General features: G+C 54.2%; 1 protein-coding gene across 1 annotated transcript in view; it reads right to left on the reverse strand.

Annotated features, from left to right (window-relative positions):
- Positions 1-13,508, reverse strand: part of LOC119091777 (cell adhesion molecule 1) — a 24,750-nt gene extending 11,242 nt beyond the window's left edge. The window contains exons 1-5 of the mRNA XM_037214645.1: positions 13,485-13,508; positions 6,471-6,679; positions 5,791-5,926; positions 2,385-2,518; positions 880-1,102 (exon numbers count right to left, since the gene is read on the reverse strand). Of these exons, the coding sequence (XP_037070540.1) occupies positions 880-1,102; positions 2,385-2,518; positions 5,791-5,926; positions 6,471-6,662 (685 nt within the window). The 5' untranslated portion in view covers positions 6,663-6,679; positions 13,485-13,508. The remainder of the gene's footprint in view (positions 1-879; positions 1,103-2,384; positions 2,519-5,790; positions 5,927-6,470; positions 6,680-13,484) is intronic.
- Positions 13,509-19,669: the final 6,161 nt, after the last annotated feature.

The following is a 19,669-nucleotide window of genomic DNA, read 5'->3' on the forward strand; positions in this document are numbered from 1 at the left end:
CAGAGCACACTGACTCCCATTACCGTCACACCCACTTCGGAAAAGAGAGTGAACTATGACCCATCCGCTCTCTCCGTTCTTGATCCTAAATCTGCAGTCAGTGTTAATAGGTTGAGATCCACAATTAGCGCTTCAGGTGACCTGGAGTTCATGTGCGCCAGATGGCCCGGGTCTGTGCGCGCAAGGTGACCTGGGGCCCGTGTGCACCAGGTGACCTGGGGCCCGTGTGCACCAGGTGACCTGGGGCCCGTGTGCACCAGATGGCCCGGGGCCCGTGTGCACCAGGTAGCCTGGGGTCTGTGCGCGCAAGGTGACCCGGAGTCCGTGTGCACCAGGTGACTGGGGTCCGTATGTGCCAGGTGACCTGGGGTCCGTGGGCACCAGGTGGCCCGGGGTCTGTGCGCGCCAGGTGACCTGGGGCCGTGCATTTGACCTGGGGTCTACGTGTGCGCCTCAGGAGGGGGACCTCTCTGGAAGTGCGCTACGCTTGGCTGCGTCCGGGTGGACGCGAGTATGGTCTGGGGTGCGATGGCGATTTTGTGACTGCTGACTGTGGGCGTCGGACAGGCGGAAGTGAGCTGTTGTCAAACGTAGTGACGGACGACCAGACTGACCTGCGAGCACGACCAGTACCCTTCGGCGAGACGACTCGTGTATGTGTCGCGCTTATGTGTGTGACTCGTGAGACGACTCGTGTATGTGTTGTATGTCTATGTGAAGAGCAGGCGTTTCGTCAGGAGTCGCCGCAACGCCGACTAAAGGCGCCTATGTCCAGTCTTCAACGGCAATACAGTGTAGAAGACCGGGAAAACGCAGGTTTGCAGCACTCCTGCTCGAAGCGGTGGTTTACACGTCAGTCAGCGTCGACCACTTGCTCACCGGAGAAGGGTCCGGCGCCGGCAGGCTCCGCCGCGCGCGCCCACATCTCGCGCTCATGCGTTTTCCAGTACAGGGACGAGATCTCTGCGGCGCACTTGATCTTGAGACCACCGCCGTGTCGGAGGTGGCCGTGCCGCAGCCGAAATTTGAGGCTGATCTTTGACGTCTCGAGACCGTCCATGTGGCGATGGATGGGGTAGTCTTCCACCAGACTGGGGTCAGCCTGTCGGTCACAGTCACATGCAACGAGTTAGGGCATACATGCGTTAATTCTTCGTAATTTTTGTGTAAGTTAGAAGCCTCCGGTCCGGTAGCCTTCAGCAGAATAAATGGGCGCTGATGTTGATAACGTTACATGATTGGTTTGGTTTAATGCTGGAAAGGAATCACCCGATGCTTTTACATCTGACATTTTCACACACGTGTGCAAGGTCTCCACAAACAACCTGCATTCTACTTAATCTCATGGCGCTCTTTCTTGACACAAGCACCCATTTACACTGCACCTATCGATACGGGTCAGCCAGCTAAGTTCTGTACAACCTTAATTTACCTACAACCAAATCTAAATAGGGGGAAACGTCTGTTTTTTCACCATGTTGGGTGGATGACTACCCTTTTGGCCACTCTCCAGGTGCACTGCTCGAGGCAGTTCCCCTTTCCCAGGAGGTAGACGGGCGCTAAAACTATCAATCACTGGCGATTCCCCTACCAAACTACCGAACTACCGATCTGACAAACGATAAACTGACTCCATAACGCCTCCGCACATGTTCACATTGCAACACGTGGTTCAATCCTCGGTTCATCTGTTGCTCGTCTTTTTTTGCAATTTACGACGTAGTAGTTTTTTTCCTAGCGGACTGTCGACGACTCTGGGTATAACTATTGAGGTCGTTTGTTCAACGGATCCCATGCGTTACAAGTCAACACTGGGTTCTTCTTCCTCATTTGATATGGATGATACATTCGCTAGCGTTTATATGTCTTTAGGCATACCATGAGAAAGAGCGCAGCTTGCTTTACCGTCCAGAAAAAAAATTATTTAAGACAATGTATTCGTGCATTTAAGAGCCAAGTTTTGGTCAGTAAGCGCTGCCCCCTCGCGGTGTTTTGAGCACGCCGAACAGCGCTTTCGCTCGGGCCGGGACCGGGGAAATTGGTCCGGTCGCGTACTGTCGGCTGTTCTCCGCTGACGTGTAGCGTGAGAGCGGCCCCTCACGATCAGCATCCGCACTACTCGCCTCACCTATTCTCTGTTGAGAGAGGTCCCTGACGGTCGCCATCTGCGCCCCTCGTCTCACCTGTTCTCCGTTGATGTACAGGGTAAGAGAGGTCCCTCACGGTCACCATCTGCTCCCCTCGTCTCACCTGTTCTCCAATGGTGTGCAGGGTGAGTGAGGTCCCTCATGGTCACCATCCGCGCCGCTCGTCTCACCTGTTCTCTATTGATGTACCAGGTGAGGGAGGCCCCTCTCGGTCACCATCTGCGTTCCTCGTCTCACCTGTTCTCCGTTGATGTACCAGGTGAGCGAGGCGGCAGGCCGGCTCCTGGCCGATGTACAGTTGATCGACACGGGCTCGCCGATCCTGTACAGGTCCCGTGCGCCCGCTATCTTCGGTCCCTCCGATGGCAGATCTGACGAGCGAAGCATGGCCGTGTGAGAAGGCTGCTATGATCTCCCTGTGAGCGGAGCTGTGTAGCTGACGTCTGCTGCTGTCGGTTGCGATGCATCCAGAGGCCTGACAGCCACCGAAGCGCACGTTTAGTGCGCATGGATCGAAGCTCGCATGTAAGTTGACCTTGATGTCATCGGCATATTGACCATAACCATATTGTAAAGTACTAAGACATGTCCAACTACCAGCCCGCCAGACTGGTGAGCTACTGCGGTCGATGCGCTTGAGGACTCTTCTTGTTGCCGCTCTCTCTGGGCGCGCCTCCTGCGCGCGGCCTGCGAAAGGTTAGGTCGGCGCGCTCGTGAACGTCAGCTGTGATTCAGGGGCGGCGGAAGCGGTGATCAAATGTTCACGAGTGTTAATGTCAGATACTCTCGCATATCATGCACAGACAACGGCCGGTTCCTCCAAGCGACGCTTTAACTAGCGTTGATTGACGGATTTTTCAGTAACATATGCGACCCCAGAGAAGGATATGAACAGGGGAGTGTACGGGAATACGCAACGGAGATTGGAAATACTTCAAAATATTCCCTAAAAACTCAGTTTTGGCACGTCTGCTGCGTGGGCATTTTCTAAAATAGTGTAGATAATAACTCATAGTCTTAATCTGCTTGGTTTTAAATGCCAGTCTAAAATTTTTTATTGTCAATATTTATTAACACGCATATTAATACATGTAATCTATATTAGAAAGCGTGTGTATGGAAGGGCGGACATTTGTCCTGGGTCATTACGTACGTTTGCTCCGGGATATCCACCACTGCCATTTTTGCCAGATATACGTATACACAAATAAAGGATGGCACAATGCCGAGATTCTTAAGGCACTTTTAGTTTTATCAGCTGTTTGCTCTGTTGCAGTTTGTCGGCAAAATTTTGGCTTCTGTGCGGAGCGGAAATAGAGATAGAAGACAACAGTGCTCACTCAACTATTTTTTGTGTCCTATTTGAGTGAAAAGATGACAATGGTCGTAACAGGAAAGACAAGAGATATTCCATCGCAGCCAGGAGGATACGCTGCAATTTTTACACATGTATATCACAAGGTAAGCCTAACAACCTTTTGTAAAATGAAACGATCTTCTGTTCGTGTGCTTACGCTGTACGGTGGAGACAAAAAAGAACGATGAAGACTGCAAAAATAGTACTTCTGTCGTAAAACTGCAATGCACCAGCCATGCATCACAAAAGGCACGGGTAGCAAACGGAAAATATGCTGCATGATGCTGCAGCAAACTCGCTGCGAAACCTCATCACTTTGACCAAGTCGCACTTAACGTAGCCCGCTGTATTACTTAAGTTGCCACACCTGCAAGACTTGAGGGTAAAAGCGTTGTAATACCCCCATAACACAGTGTGAAATGCTGTAAAAACATAGGGCATTGAGCGTACATGCCAGTTCAGTTTATTGCAGACTTACATAGACGCATGGCTCCGTTTATTGCATTCCGCCTTTTGAAATTGGCTGTGTTTAGAAAGCTGGACAAAATCCAGTGAGACTGAAGGAATGTGAGGCTTTCCAAAAGCTTGAAGAAATTGTGAGCATCGTTGAGGGATCGAGTCTTTCGTAATAACTCTTAGAAATGGCATCCTAGCCGATAAGGTAGCGGTTTCATCGCATCAACTTTTCCATCCCACCGTGCCGCGACCAGATTTGCGTGTGACCTAAAGACGGAGGCGCGAACTCGGCCTCTGCCCAGCAGTCCTCGGGCGCGAACTCAGTCCTGCCCAGCAGTCCTCGGGCGCGAACTCAGCCTCTGCCCGGCAGTCCTCGGGCGCGAACGCGGCCTGTGCCCGGCAGTCCTCGGGCGCGAACTCGGCCTGTGCCCGGCAGTCCTCGGGCGCGAACTCGGCCTGTGCCCGGCAGTCCTTGGGCGCGAACTCGGCCCACGCCCGGAAGTCCTCGGGCGGTTTCTGACCTCCGTGACCTGGCAGGGTGGTGCCGGCTGGGGTCTTACTCACTACGTGAACGTTCGGGTGGACCTTTGCCGAATAACGCTTGTGTCATCGGTTTTACGGTGCGTGGTGGCAGCTTGGGCCTACACTCGGCTCGACATGGGAATAAATAAAAACTAATGCTCATGGCTTCAAAATGAACCAATTCAAATACCTTGGATTACAGCAATCCCACTCAGGCCAGTTTTATAACACTGGTTGGGGCTACGCATGCTGCGATCCACGGGATTAGCGGAATCCTGGTATTCTGTCTTTCTGTTAAACGAGAGGTCGTGAGTAGAGAAAGCCATGGCTCGTTTGCGGTCTTATTATGCACCGAGTCTGAAAAATCTGATCTAGCATTACCTCCCTACCTCTCTTTTTTCTTGTTTCGGAATATTTTCCTAATAGATTGTTTCGAATGTACATCAAGGTTTGGTAGCGATTTTGCTTTTATAAAGTCATGCTGCTTACCAAATATCCTGAAATCGCTGTGGACTTGACCAACATGTAGGGCAGCCTGAAGCCCTCCGAGCAAAGGAGAAAAGCCAGAGACAATCGTGAAGGGTCTCTAGAGGATAGAGAGCACCCCGGTAGGTCAACATATAGGGCCCTCGACAGCAGCGTAGAGCATTCCCTTCGGCCCTTTTAGTTCTTCCTGAAATGCGAAGGGCCCGAGACCACCATGGAAGGCTCCTGAACGATCGAGCGGGCACTTGCAAACAAACATATGGCACCACTGGTAGCGGCGTAGGTCTTCAGAGAACGTGATTGACCCTAAAACTTATGCAACCACGACCCTCCCTTTAGCCAAAAGTTCTGCATGCCTGATCGTGGACCCTATTTCCATTTGGGGTCCTTACCTGTCGCCCGGGGCCCGAAAACGTCCAATTTTTGGCGCTTTGCGTTAAAGACCTGCGTCCGTTTGGCCTGTTATGGGCCTATTTCAAGCCCAAGGGGAGGGACATATCGGCCTCCCCCTGGTCCGCCGCTGGTTTCTGCCTCAGACTTCACTCACATTGCCAGCGTCAATACGGAGACGCACTGGGAGAGGTGGCTGTTGCCGCTTCAGGTAGGCAGAGATCTAGACATGTGCACAAAATGCTGTCCACTGCAACCCAAGATTGAAAGACAAAAAAATGGCTAATTCTTAAGAGGTTAACTTCTCGGGCGCACTACCCGATGTATGCCTATAGGCGGTTCGATCCGAATGGCCTGCACGCGCGTTCACGCGAGTGTGCGGGAAGTGCGAGGCGTGCCGTGCGCGCCGCCTCCGCCACGAGGCCTGCTTACCGACGACGCTCATGTACCGCTGTCCGTGGACGGTGACGTAGCTGGGCGCCTCGGTGGCGATCTCGCAGCGGTAGCGCCCCGCCGAGTTCAGAGGCACCGAACGCAGCACCACCGTCGTCATGTTGCTGGCGAACGTCTGCCGACACGAGACCGGCGACGTCGTTCAGGTCGAGGTCACTGACCTCCGGGGAAGGGGTCAACGGCACGGGGGTTTCGTTCGTTCGTTCGTTTATTCGGCGTTGCAGGAAGCAGCAGAGGATCAGGGCCAGACTCGTGGTCAGAGTGTAGCGCCTCTGACGGAACCCGTAACTCCCGCGCTTCGTGCGTGAGACACCGTGTGCTCGGCGTGTTAGCTGTCATACGCGGAAAGCATTGGTTTATTGGGAGTATGATGAGCAGGCCTTCAGTGCTTCGACGCTGTCTTTGTCTATGCGTTCTGTTAAAAAGGATTGCTCGTCAAAAAAATCGGCTTCCGTAAGGGAAGATATACCACGTTCATACATTTAGGGAACGAAAATTCAAGCTTTAAATTTTTACTTTCAACGGTTAATAGATACTTTAAAAAAACGAATAACGTAAAATCGACGAAGCTGGGGGCATCTCAGACCACTCCGCCCGAATATTGTGTGCTGAATGCACAATCAGACACTCCTACAAAATACACAAACATTGCCACTCACGTCAACAAAGATGCCGGGCCGGCTGAAGGTCTGAATGGAGGGACTCTCGCTAGGTGAGAAGCGATAGAACTCCTTGCCGTTTCTGTACCAGTTGACGATGTAGACGCGTTCGCCCCAGGCCAGGTCGAAGAAGCAGGAGAGCATGACCCTGGTGCCGGCCTGAACCGGCGACGGGATCTTCACCTTCGTCATGCGCAGGCAGGCCGAGTCTGCCGAAAAAGGACGCCACGCACGTCAAGCGCTGGTTATAGACTTGTCCTCCGGAAAAGGCGCGGTCACGTCTCTGCTCAAGACGATTGCGGAAGACCTCAAAACCCTGGGCTTCGGCGCTGTCATCAGAAAGTGACAGTTGCAGGTGTGTGCTGCCAGATCGACATCAGTATGAGTCTTGTTGGTGCCCCAGGTCGAAATACGTCAGGTGCGTTGTTAGTCAACGTTCACTCGGTCAGTCAGTTTGAAGCGTGCAGCTCCTTGGTGGTTTATGTGGTTCATCAGAGCAGACAATTGTCGTTTTCCATGCAAGTTTGAACCATCACGTCGATGTCGACGATCGTTTTCTGCTGCATGCAACAACGTTGTTTCGTCGCTTCCCAAACTGGGAACCAAGACGCTATCCTTTTCGATTGGAACGCGGAGGGGCCACGGCGCACTCCCCAAACCTCTTTTCGACGTTAATCCCCAACACGGAGAGCCACGTCATTGTCCACTGCGTTGCGTGCGAACGCACTTCATCGATGTCGCCATCATTCCCTCGTGAGAGAACCGCATGGCCCTCCGAGTCGCCTCCCACGCGGGAGGGCACGGCAGTCCCTTCCGCTCACGACACCCGCACACGAGCGGCCCTGTCGTCACCCCGCCGTTAACGGCACCAGGCCTGATTCCACCGAGCGCCTGTGCCAGCAGCACATTAGCGTGCTTGTGCTGAATTCATTCAGGCCGCGTGATTCGGTCCCACTTATCACTACGATGACTGCCATGGCATTGCTCAGCTTGGCTGCCTGGAGGAGCCCGGGCGCAGGCACGCGCGTAGCGGTGCACAGAAGCAGTAAAGTCAGGGTGTCGCGGCAAACGAGGGGAAAACTGTCGGCGTTTGTGCCAAGCGTTGAGACCTAATGATGTGCCGCTGCTCAATGCTTCACGACTGGTTTGCAAACACTGACGACCTGGCTTTTCTGACTCGGCCGCATACGTTGCAGTCTTCGTGTGGCGCGTTGCATTGCTCAAGCCTAGAACTTAGCGTCTTAATTTGGTGTTGTTTTTGAAAATAGTTAACAAAGGTCATTATTACAGGCGTTCCGGCAGCGGTAATAGGTGATACAATTTTTTAAACGGGGCGTCGCTTGTAGAAAGCACTGGGGGTTGAGCTAAGTGCCCGACAACCTAAATTTCCCACAAATATGTGCCTCTCAGCGAGTTTTCTCCTTTCCACCTTCTCAAGTCCCCGTGCCTAGCTTGTAAATCCTTTCTACCGCACTCCCTCCGTCACCGCGATCTTCCGTCTGCCGCATGATCTTCACCATATGGCACAGCATGAACCTCAATAGCCAAGAGAGCACGTGGACGCAAGTTTCCGTCAGCACAAGGCAAGCTGAAACAAGGATCTGTTTTCTCGCGCGCCCGCACCAAGCCTGTCTCTCCCTCGGGCGTAATCACCACTGGGGTTGGTGAGGTCCAGGGCCTGTTAGCTACGGAAGGTCGGATTGTTTTAATGTTCTAGGCATGTGAAACAGCACGAGAACAGATTGCACGAAAGTACCTTTAGTCAGTGGTTGCATCTCCAATTAAAGGCGCTTCTGTCTTAGTTATCGTCAGCACTCACATCATATATACATATATATATATATATATATATATATATATATATTTGGGGCCACCCTGCCCAGCATCGCGGTCATGCGCTCACCACGTCCCCCTACAAGGTGTCTTTATTAACCAGATCAGCAACAATCCCTCACAACTGACCGCCAATGTCATACTGCCTCTGTCATAGTGATCTCACCACTGACCGCCAATGTCATACTGCCTCTTACGCTTCTCGTTGAGTAGCTGGGGCAAGCTCACTGTCATTCCCGCTCCAACCGCTTTGAGCAGAGCGATCCCCCCCCCCCCCTCCCCCCGGAATGCGGCGCCGCTCCGCCGCCCGCCTTTCGTGACGCTGCGACGCTGTCCCCCGTTATCCCCCGCTGCCGTACCTCGCCAGAGCTATCCACTCCCCCGGAATGCGGCGCCGCTCCGCCGTCCGCCCTTCGTGACGGCGCGACGCTGTCCCCCCGTTATCCCCCGCTGCCGTACCTCATCAGAGCGGCCCTAACGAGCCGTATGGATCTTCCACGGTCGACATCGCTCACCGCATACTGGGGGACCGTCACAGAGACGGACATCCGCTAAATGTCCACGCAAGCGGTGACGTCTGGCTGGCGGAGAGCCCGTTTTAAAGGGTGGGGGAGGGGGTGGGGGGGGGAGGGTGGGGGCAGGATGGCCCGTTGAGTCTAATGCGGTCCGTGACAAAACTTAGCATCAAAGAGCGTCCGCAGCGTTGTCCGCCTTAAGCCACAATCATTTTACGACGCCAAAATATTTGCTCACCAGGAAAGCAAATACCAGATACCATTCAGGGGAGTGGAACCGGGCGGCAGTCACTGCACTCACCGTTGCAGTGGGTAATACGTTCGCCGCGGCGGTCGGAATTTTGACAAATGTTTATGTTTCTCACATGTCTGCGAGGGGTGCATTGCCATGCACAAGTTGCATTTACACCAATCACCAGCGGAAAATTTAGTGATCCTTGCCTTTTTCAGGAATGCACTTCCTTTTTTTGTTTCGGCCTGACCTGATAACCAGTCACTCACTCCACAGGTTCAAGTGACACAACGCAACACATCGAGCCCGACAAGACTTGCCTCGCGCTCGCTCGTTCACATCTTTCTCATCCAAACATACCGCGCCCCGCCAGAGTCTACGAACGCCCCCGGTCACGTGACTCGCGCCCACGACCGGGCCGGACACCACAGCCGCCGCGTTCTTATGCCGACTCTCCGTTCGTGTTAACTAAGTGCAGTTAGGCGCGATTGGCGGGACAGGAAATCGTTGCCGGTGCGCGCCGTGCCAATCGTCCGCGCTCGGTCCGGCTGGCCCGGTCGCTAAACTTGTGTGACAGCGGCGGCAGTCAATATGCACTGGCCGGGCGGACAGGCAGCCGGCGGCAGGTCGTGATTGCTCCGGCCTCGGCAGCCGGCAGCGCCAACTTTCTCACCTGCGCCGGACGGGCGGCCCGGCCGGGCGCGGGCCGTCCGCCCCGAGACGGGCCCTGTCGATCGCAGACGATACGGCCGCGCAGGCAACTTGCTGGCATTGCGAGATTGCGAACATGCTGTTGGGAGTTAGACCCGTGCTCCGGAAGGGTCGCGATTGAGTTCCGAGAAATGTTTGCAGTTGATTCTGAGATGCTGGCAAGATATGCAGTGTTTTAAGCATATATCAGACCTCATTGCCTCTGTCGAATGACGAATCCGTGGGTAAGACCCAACGCTTTTCGTCCATTTGAGTGAGACCCCCACACTGTGTGAGCCTCGTAAGAACCCGTAACCTCGTAAGGTACCCGACATACGCACGTAGGTGCGCTTAATGTGAATAGATATTATTGGTCATGGTAATTCGCATAACGTGACACAAGAAAACAGACACATACCCGGAATATGTGTGTCAATTATCGCTCACAGTCCTATCTACTTCCGTTGGCGATCGCCGCATTGACTGGCCTTGCAGTTTTTCGTTCAGTCCATTCCAGGTTCTCAATACCGTGCATGCCAACCATAAACCTCTCCCAAATCGGTATGCCTTGCACATGGATCACGACCAGACCATGGGCATATGATTTAGGGCACAATGCCGCGTCACGGCATGTGACAATCAAGCTGTAAGAAGCGGCCAATACTACCTTTGCTTAAGTGATAAAACATTCGTAGTTGCATAAGTCAGGGGGTAAGCTGTGAACATAAAGAAAAGAAACATTCCGTGCAGTTGCTTTGCTGGTGCTGGATGACTGATGTTAGTGTTTGCCCCTACCTCTCACCTGACTGCGACTCCTTCCAGAAAGGTGGCTTGTAGCCCGTCCCACTCCGATCAGGCCGTTTTCAACTCGTAAAACCGCGTGATTCTGCTCTGGCTCAATCTGAAAATTTTGCGTGCAGCGCATCGTGTATGATACGTTTTGTCTAGTATGCGGTATACTACGCCTATGTATGACATGTCAATCAAACGGCCGGTATTTCACCAAAATAAATGCCTGGCGAATGACGGGCCCAGTGACGTCAGCCGGGCCAGCCCGAGTCACGAGCCCGCTGAGAAGCCTGCCGCTGGCTCCGTGTGACGCCCGGCGGCATTCTGGCCACCAGGGGGCCGCCCTGTGGACGGCTCGTGCTCATCTCTTCCGCCTGCGGGCTGCGCTTCGGATGCGTCGCGCCTTACGGAGGCCCGCGCGCAACAGCGGAGTACAACTTCTCATCGAAATTTGCGCGTTACATCCTTCCGCCGTCACATCGGACGGGAACTTCGGGAGGTGAGACAGGATCCACGCGTGGGGGACGAGGCATCACCTGGCGCCGCCGTCTGCCTCTGCAAGCCGCACCACCCCGTCAAACAGCTAACTCAGTCAGCGGTCACCGTGACGCCTGATGGAGGGCAGGCGGCGCGGTGACCGGCCGACGGACCGACCGGCGTCACGCGCGCCATCGCAAATGCATCGTCTCACTGTCCGCCCCCAGGTGGGCCGTGCCAGCCTCCTGATCAGGAGTCAGGAGATCAGGAGTCAGGGCGGGTGGGAGCGCACGGTGCGGTGCCGTGTGCGGCCCGTCTGCCACTTACAAAGCCCTCTCCCTGCACTGGCGACGCTGCCGGCGGGAGGCGAGTGGCCCGGGCCCGGACTCAGACCGCAGCAGCCCCGGCCGGCGTCTGCGGGGGCGAACCGGCCTCCCGTTGGTGCCGGCCGGCCCGCGCGTTCCTGGCCGGGGCCATTGACGGCGCTTGGCTGACGGCTGGGGGACCTGGACCCGCATCAGTCCCTTGCTCCCTCCGACCACCAAGCCTGATTGTGACGTCATGCGTCTTATTATAACTTGCCTATCTGCACGCACGTCGGCAATTTCGCAATTTCGCCCTTCACGCACCTCAATCTTCACCGGAATAATTTGGCTATTTCACAACAACGCTGTATAGAAAAATACGCCGTCATTGGAATCCGACTGAGAGATGAAACTCTGCCCATTGCACAGCAGCTACTGATCTTATTTGGGAAACATGGATTAGCTAGATGTCCACCAATGCTCTTCCTCTGGAGATTTGAGATTAGCCTCCATTTTTAAGCTGACCATACATTGTAATTTTCTTTCATGTAAATGTAATATTTTCAAACGCTGCCAGCCAGCTATTGTGAAATACTGCAAATAGACTTCCGGGTCAGGTCAGGCTAAACATGCAGGCCTATCGGATCCGAGAGCTGTGTTTCTAATCTTGACCCACTAAAGGCGCTACATCGCAATGACCCAGGATATTAAACATGCGCTGAAGGATAGATGGCCTGCATGGATCAGGCCATTGCTTTTATCTGAAGACAGATAAAGAAGTGCCACAGCTACCATGTGAACGCGAAAGGGGCGGCTGGCTACTTCGCGCCATCACAATCTGGGATCGTTAGGACTTTTTAAGACGGATTTTTTTAGACACAGTTTGTTAACAGGAAAATTGCATCGTCATTATTACTGGCAACGCAATCATAGAAATCTGCGAGACAAATTCATGTGTTTACACGCAACGCGAGATGTCAAAACACTAAGCGTCGTCAGCAGGTGCAGTTGCTTTGAGCTAGGCCCAGCACTTCATAGTTCCATGATGACTCGAAAGAGTGCATTTCCGCGGGCGTCGGCGTTGCGTCTGGCATGTGATAGCCAAACTAATGAAACACGAGGCAGAGAACAATGCAATTACCGACTTCGGCAACCACCCCAGTTGGAAGTTGTTACGACGATATTTGATCATTGGTCGCGTGTGTGTTCGTGATCGTGCTCATGGTCTTACGTCAGCTTGTGCATTTGAATTGAGAATGAGTAGTTCTGAATGAAAACAAAGCATCGCATCAATTTGATAAAGTATCGCAACAAAGCATCACACCATGAAGCACTGCAACATGGTTACGAGTACCGGGGAAGTCATAGTCCATGCAGGTGTGACAACGCAACGTTGCGGCGCGCTGGCCATGACAGTGATGTAAGCCGGTCAAACCAAGCGTCGGCGCATGGCAAGCGTGCGGTCACCGGCCGCGCATCGCCTTTTGGCAAGGACATGCTCACCAGCGAAACATGGCAAATAGGCAGCACAGTGGCCGGGTATGTACCCGAGTACAGCACAGCGTGGTAAACACGGTAGTAAATCTGGTACGGTAGACGTAGAATGATCCGGAAGTCAATCCGGTGAAGTAAGTCCGGGCACGCGCGTTAAGAGATACAGACAAACGACACAATGGTCAGGCACAGCGCGACGGCCAGATACAACAGCTTGGCAGGATAAAGCCCAGTGATGGGTCACGCGGGCATAGTTTAGGTTCAAACAAATCTAGGAAGTAAAGAACAACCGGTGATAGCGTACAGCACAGCGGGCGCAAGCACTGAAGCGACCCGACGTGCCCCAGTGTCCAGGGCACAGAACGGCAGTGGAGCACGGTACAGGCGCAAGACAATGCCCATTGACTGCACATGTTGTGACAATGACTTGCAATGCACTGACAACACGGCTCGGACACGGCCCTAGAACACTGCGGCGGCCGAAGAGAGGTCAGGCACGCCTCAGAGGAAAGACACAGCCCAGACACGCACATCAGCGGTCAGACACAATCCATTGAGCGGACGCGTCCCACGCACAGCTCAGTGCGTGGACGCGGCGTAGGCACAGCTTAGTAACCGAAGGCGGCCCCACGCCGCGCGCTGGCCAGAGCCCGCGGGGCCGGCCAGGACCGCGGCTCACCTCTGACCGGCGCCAGCAGCAGCAGCGCCAGCAGCAGCGCGTCGCCGACCATGTCCCACCTGCACACCTGGCGCCGCGGCCGTCGCCCGCGCGTCCAGCGCCGCCGGCCGTCGCAGACTGCCGACGGTCGGCGTCGGCGACGCTCGGCGGCACGCGACGGCGCGCGGGGGCGGGGGGGGGGCTGGTTTTGTTGACGTCGCTGGAATGCAGCTCATCGACCCTATCAGTGGAGTGATAAGAGTTGACGGGCGCCGTTCGGCTGGCGTCGGGGGCAGGCCGGACGGGCGACAGCGGTCAGGCTGGGTGGCCCGCCTGTCGAAGAGTCGGGCCCATTGCCATGTTGCAGGCGGACGTCGATGCCGATGTCTGCCGTTGATCGGTGTTAGCACGTCATCGGTCTGTGTTGCAGGTGCTTAAAAGAAGGAAATAGGGGTCACCAGTCTGGAATGGTAATAGGGTATTTTGATGATGTCTGCCATTGATGCCTGCCGATAGACGTAAGCTCCCTGTTATTTGAGTTTCCCGTGAGTGAAATATCAGGGAGACCAGTGGCGATTGCCATATTCATCCTCTACCTACAAGGAAGTAATGAACCCGGCCTGGGTATTTGTAAAAGCACCTTAGATACTGTCCCAACCTTGGCCGCATAATGGCGGGGCTGACATACAAGCACGAGCCGTGATGCCAGCCCGACTTGGTTTGTTTGGCCAGTGGGCTGCGGTCGCGGTGGTGGCTGGGACGGCTCTGTCTCACTAATCCCGTGTCTCACTAATGCGAACACAGGCCACACACGGGCCGGTGTGAGCTTGGGCAAACCAAACAAGCACCAAAACACCACATGCAAATTATTGTTCAAATGTGTGACCGTTCTGTATGTTTAAAGTTGGCAGCTACGGTCGCTGTGTGCATTTCACTGCTCAAGATTTTAGTCGCGTTTTGTTGTGTTTTTATATCCCGTGGCTGTAAGACGTAGTTCAGCTACAGTGAATTATTAAAACGTTTGGGCCGTCGCGTTTCATCATGGGTTATGTGCTATTCCTGGCGAAAGCCGCTACTGTTATTAGACCACGCTGTAGGAACTTCCACATGATAAAGTGCATTCAGATGCGACGGAGACGTCCCTCATATTGTTGCCTCGCCGACTTTGAGCAGACGCTAATTAACCCGTGCCAGAATTTCTCTGCAAAAGCTTTTGTTTGCATACGGGCGATGAGGCTGGTACATAAGTCAGGTCACGTGCTTTCATTGTAATGTCTAAGTGACTCGGAAGTGGCGCAGTCTGCCTGGTTATTGGTGCCGTATAGATGTACGCGACAAGATTTAAATGGTTTTGCCCTGGGTTCAGTTCGTGTGTTTTACTGTACACAACGCTCCCTTCAACTTTGACATGCCGACGGATTTAGACATATTCCTCTGTTCTGATCAACTTAAGACTTGTCCTCGTATTTTGGCTGTTTTAAAGGTTCCTGAAAAATCCGGGCAGCCACCAAATACAGGCATCATCATCCTGTTACTTATTTTCATATAGAGACGTGTCACCAATACGAATGCTGCACCTGTGTCAATGAATGCATACGTTGTCCAAAAAACGTGCTTCATCGCTGAAAAAATATAGTTTCTTTCAGTGATGGAGCACGTTTTTTGGACAACGCAGGACGATAACGCGGGACGATGTCCATAACATATAGTTGTTTATGAACATCAAAATTATACGCTCATTTATTGAATATTTAGGTTCATATTTAATTACAGCCACGAATCCTTGGTACTTTAATCCACAAGTACGCTCAAAGAGATACAATCGTCAAAAATGGACTCATAAATCGCACCGACAACGAAAGGATTAAGCCTACGTAGATGAATTGGTGTTATCATACGCTTTGAATACAGTGGCCATTTCGCGCCCACACACCCGCTCCACAGATGTGAAACCTCTGTTGTTGTTTTTCTTTTGTCACTCAGCAGCGTTCTTGCCTTCTTTTTATGTCACACAAAAAGCATGAAGCCTCTGGTTTCTGGCACACATGCATCTTTATTGACATGTGAAGTGCAGTGAGTTCGCCGTCAGACCGGCGTGGCTGACGACGTGGAGCTGCACCCCCGGACCACTTTGGAAGATCTCGTCGATGACGTTAATCCGCTGCTCAGCAGGTGTCTGTTGGTGACGCTGAGGCGCCAGCTGGGCATGCAGCGCTGCCAGCCCACCACGCCTTAGTTTTTAGGAGCGCTCTGCGTTCAGTGTACGTTCCTGACTTGACCGCAGCGATTTTAACCGCGGTGAATCAGTCAATCTTGACCGTGATGAGTTGGCCACCGATTTTGGGTGGCCGGTTATCACGATGAAAAAACACAACTTCTAGTTGCCGATTGTACCTGCCTATTCTCCATACCGAGCATGGGGTCCCCCTCAGTGGGTGCGTGGAGGCGAATCCACAATTTTTTACAGAACATAACATCATGGCTGTCGCGTTCCATGCGAAGGAACTCTTAAAAAACCTGGCCGATCACCAGCACTTTTGTCCCGTGCTGAGGCTACTGGAGCAGCAGCTGAGTCACCAGAAGTAGCTGTCCTACCAAAGCTTGAATCGAAGCTTTTGCAATGTAACGCTAGACAGTGCTGCTTCGGCCTGTGTTTACGAATGGCAGCGTGCCGGACCGTTGCTGGGACGCGCACCCAGGGTGCGGACCCAGGCGGCCTCGGACACACACACCCGCACATCTGCCATGGAGCCTGCGGCCAGCTGCAAGGGAGGCAAGAGGATTGGGCGCCGGAGGGGGGGCGGTCAGAGTCTCAGTTTGGCACAGCGGCGCCGTCACGGGCAGGCCCGCGCCGGTCGGCGCTGGAGACAGAGGAGGGCGGAGACTAACCTCGTGCCCACGCCAGTCACATCACTCAGCTGCCCAGAAAGTAGGCTAACAGAAGGGCTGTCCATCCGACGGGATAGTGGCGACCATTACGACAGACGGAACAGGTGCTGGCCGTCACAGGTGATGTCTGGACATCTCCGCCGAGATTAGCCGGCTGGTCACCTGGTGCGTAGCATAGCAGCTCCGTGCTTTGCTCCGCACGTGTGATATCCAGCACAGATTAGACGCTTTTTTTTCCATGTGGAAGCAATTCATCTGGTTCTGGGACACACGATAGGGCAGGGTTTCATGGAATTATGATAGCAATGGCAATGCAATTACAATACCAGCGTGTAATTGTCACGGATCGTGCGTGCACACCGCGCCAGAACGCCACACGTTACCGTTGGTCCATCCTCAGGGAATGCCATCACAACCGACGCCGGCGGCGCGGGTGGTCTGGTCTACACAATTAGCTTAGCCGTTCTCCCTCATTTCTTCTTTCTGAACACTGGTTGCGGGGCTCTGACAAAAACAGGAAGCATTATTTAATTAAAGAACTAACTTCTCATACTGCGACGCCGCCGAAGCCATCCCACCAACTTGGCATTGATGAAGGCACGGTCCCAAGGCTTCCCGACCAGCGATTAAAGCAAGCGACATTATAACCGGTGAAGCCAACAAGCATAGCAATCACGGATACGTCGGCCCGCAGCAGCAGATTGAACGCACAAATAATGCGTCATTTGCAGCGCTCGGATGTTTCTACAGCAACTGGACTATGTTGGGCGATATGCGCGGTTGGCGACGGCTGCAGCTGGTGACTGAACGCAACATAATGCGTCATTTGCAGCGTTCGGATGTTTCTACAGCAACTGGACTATGTTGGGCAATATGCGTAGTTGGCGACGGCTCCAGCTGGTGACTGAACGCAAAATAACGCGTCATTTGCAACGCTCGGATGTTTCTACAGCAACTGGACTATGTTGGGCAATATGCGTGGTTGGCGACGGGCAAAATGTCGGCGTGACAGGTCACACCCTCGTTCGCCGTTGCGTTCCTCGCGGAACGATACGGCAGCCGCAAAAAAGAAGCCTGGCGTTGCGTGCATCTTGGAAAAACTGAGTCAGCCATTATGCATGTGTTCGAGCTTTTCATAAGAACACATATGCAGTCACACCACCCTCAGGACAAAGTCTGCTGTATTTGCGCCGAGGCGACCTATATTTGCGGACAAGTCCTGAAACGGCAGCTGTGACATTCGCTTTCTCCTCCGACAGCAGAAATAACGTGTGACCCGATCTGTCGTGACGCGGAGAACTGACCCCAGCGCCAGGCCGTGCGTTCCGGTATTCCGATTTTAAAATAGAAATCAATTATCACATGTTTCGAGCCGCTGGCCGTTCCGGCAACGCGACGATGGCAAAGACTGCCACCATCGCTCCCAGCTGCCAGGACATTGCAGATCCTCAGAAGCCAGAATTCAGTCATCGGCCGAAGGTTCTTCGTGCCTGTTGAGTGGGCTGCTGTCACTGCAGCGCTGCCAGTGCACCATCCTGTTGCGCGTGCAACCAACGATGGGCCGTTCTGGACGTCACACGGCGAGACGTGTGAGACAGTGGGCCGTTTTAGCCATCACATGGCGTGTGAGACAATGGGCCGTTCTGGCCGTCACACGGCGAGACGTGTGAGACAATGGGCCGGACAATGCCATATAAGACGATTGGCTGGATGAAGGGGCACCTCCCCTCTGGAGAGGGACAGTCGGGCCGGCTCCGTTCCCTCCCCTGTCTGGGGGGGGGGGGAGGGCTGGGGCTCCGTCATCGGCCGACAAGGCCCGCCTCTGCGGCGATACACGGCGATAACAAGACGGATGCGGTGATTGATGGTCGAGGCATGCCCGCGCACGCCGACTGAAAGCCGAGGAATCGAGAGAAGCCGCGGCGGAATATCGCCTCCTGATCAGGGCCGGGCCGGCTCAGTTTGGGCCGCCCAGAGCCGGCACGCGCTGGTATCCAAATCGGAAGCTGAGCTGTGGATGTCGCTGGCATGTTTTTTTCGGCTTTTGTGTGGCCATGCATGCATTGGCCTTTGGGGTGTTGCGACTTATTAGATAGCTGGGCCCCTTTTCCTGGCAGGCAGGGCCGCCACCACGGGGAGTCGAACCCGTATCTCTAGTTTCCCAAACGCCCACTGAAACCGATACGTCACCGGTGACCTCCATTGACATGCACAGCGTCACCGCCTGGCCCTCTGGCGTCCCCTGACCTTAAGCGGGTGCTGCTGCCACACGCAGGTCATCCCTGCTAGGAGCAAGCAGCAAGCGTCTGAGCTATCCGAACCCACCTACCACGCTACGGGGGATGGGAGGCAGGTTCTCAAGCTGAAAGGGCTACGAGTTGAAAAATATAGTTAGAAACTGAGGTTCAAGTGCTGATTGGGCTCTTCGGCCCAAGTCAGCCGCCAGCATTAATTAATCCGCCATTGTTGCACCTTTCCTAAAGCTCTTTTGCCCAATACAATTTCTTTTTGCAAAGGCGGCAGTGAAAAGATCAGAAACGTAGCGGCGAGCTCGTCCCAGCATCGAGAAAACACGCCGTGGGTTTGTGACATGCTTAAAATACGCACGCACACACATAGATTCACCCTATGTGGCGCATTTTCTATCTGCCTCCAGGTGAGGCGCGCGTTCGAAGCTGGCCGATGAGGAGCGAGCGGGCAACAGAGGCCCGCGCAGCACACGCAGACCCGCAGGGGGCTGGCCACACGTACGCACGGGATTTGGCGTCATCATACAGCCAGCGTATCACACAAAAACAGCTACTGAGCTTTCTATTTGCGATTCTTTTTTCCGATGATGCTATTGTTTGCGATGCAGTTACCCGCCAACGCGGGTGTCGAATGCCGAGCTAAGTCGAAAGCTGAAAGTCGGAATCTGTTGAAACCACCGGACCAAGCGTCCTTACATATTACACGTTAGCTCATGCCAATTGCAATGAAGCCCCTGCCACGCCTGATCCTCATACGGCCCTCGCTACCCAAAGCTGCTTCGGGCATGACGTTCTGCTGTCACTGTGCTCCGCGTGCGGCCAGCGGTGCCGAGCCCGTCCGCGCGCCTCTCCCGGGTCGGCCGTCGCGTTCGCGCCGAAAAACGCCACACTCCAGCCGGCGGGGGAGCTGGAATTAATAATATCCGGCGTCGCGTGCGATATCTGGGCGGACGCTTCGTTGATCCCTCAGAGCAATTTAGGCCGGCAACGCCGACGATGGCCGCGGCGGCGTCCTCCGCAAGACAGGGCGGCCGCAGCCGCGCGAGCCGGCCCGGCGGCGTGGGGCGG

Source organism: Pollicipes pollicipes, unplaced genomic scaffold (genome assembly GCF_011947565.3).
Source record: "Pollicipes pollicipes isolate AB1234 unplaced genomic scaffold, Ppol_2.1 Scaffold_3447;HRSCAF=4054_pilon_pilon_pilon, whole genome shotgun sequence".
In the NCBI taxonomy this organism is placed as follows: domain Eukaryota; kingdom Metazoa; phylum Arthropoda; class Thecostraca; order Pollicipedomorpha; family Pollicipedidae; genus Pollicipes; species Pollicipes pollicipes.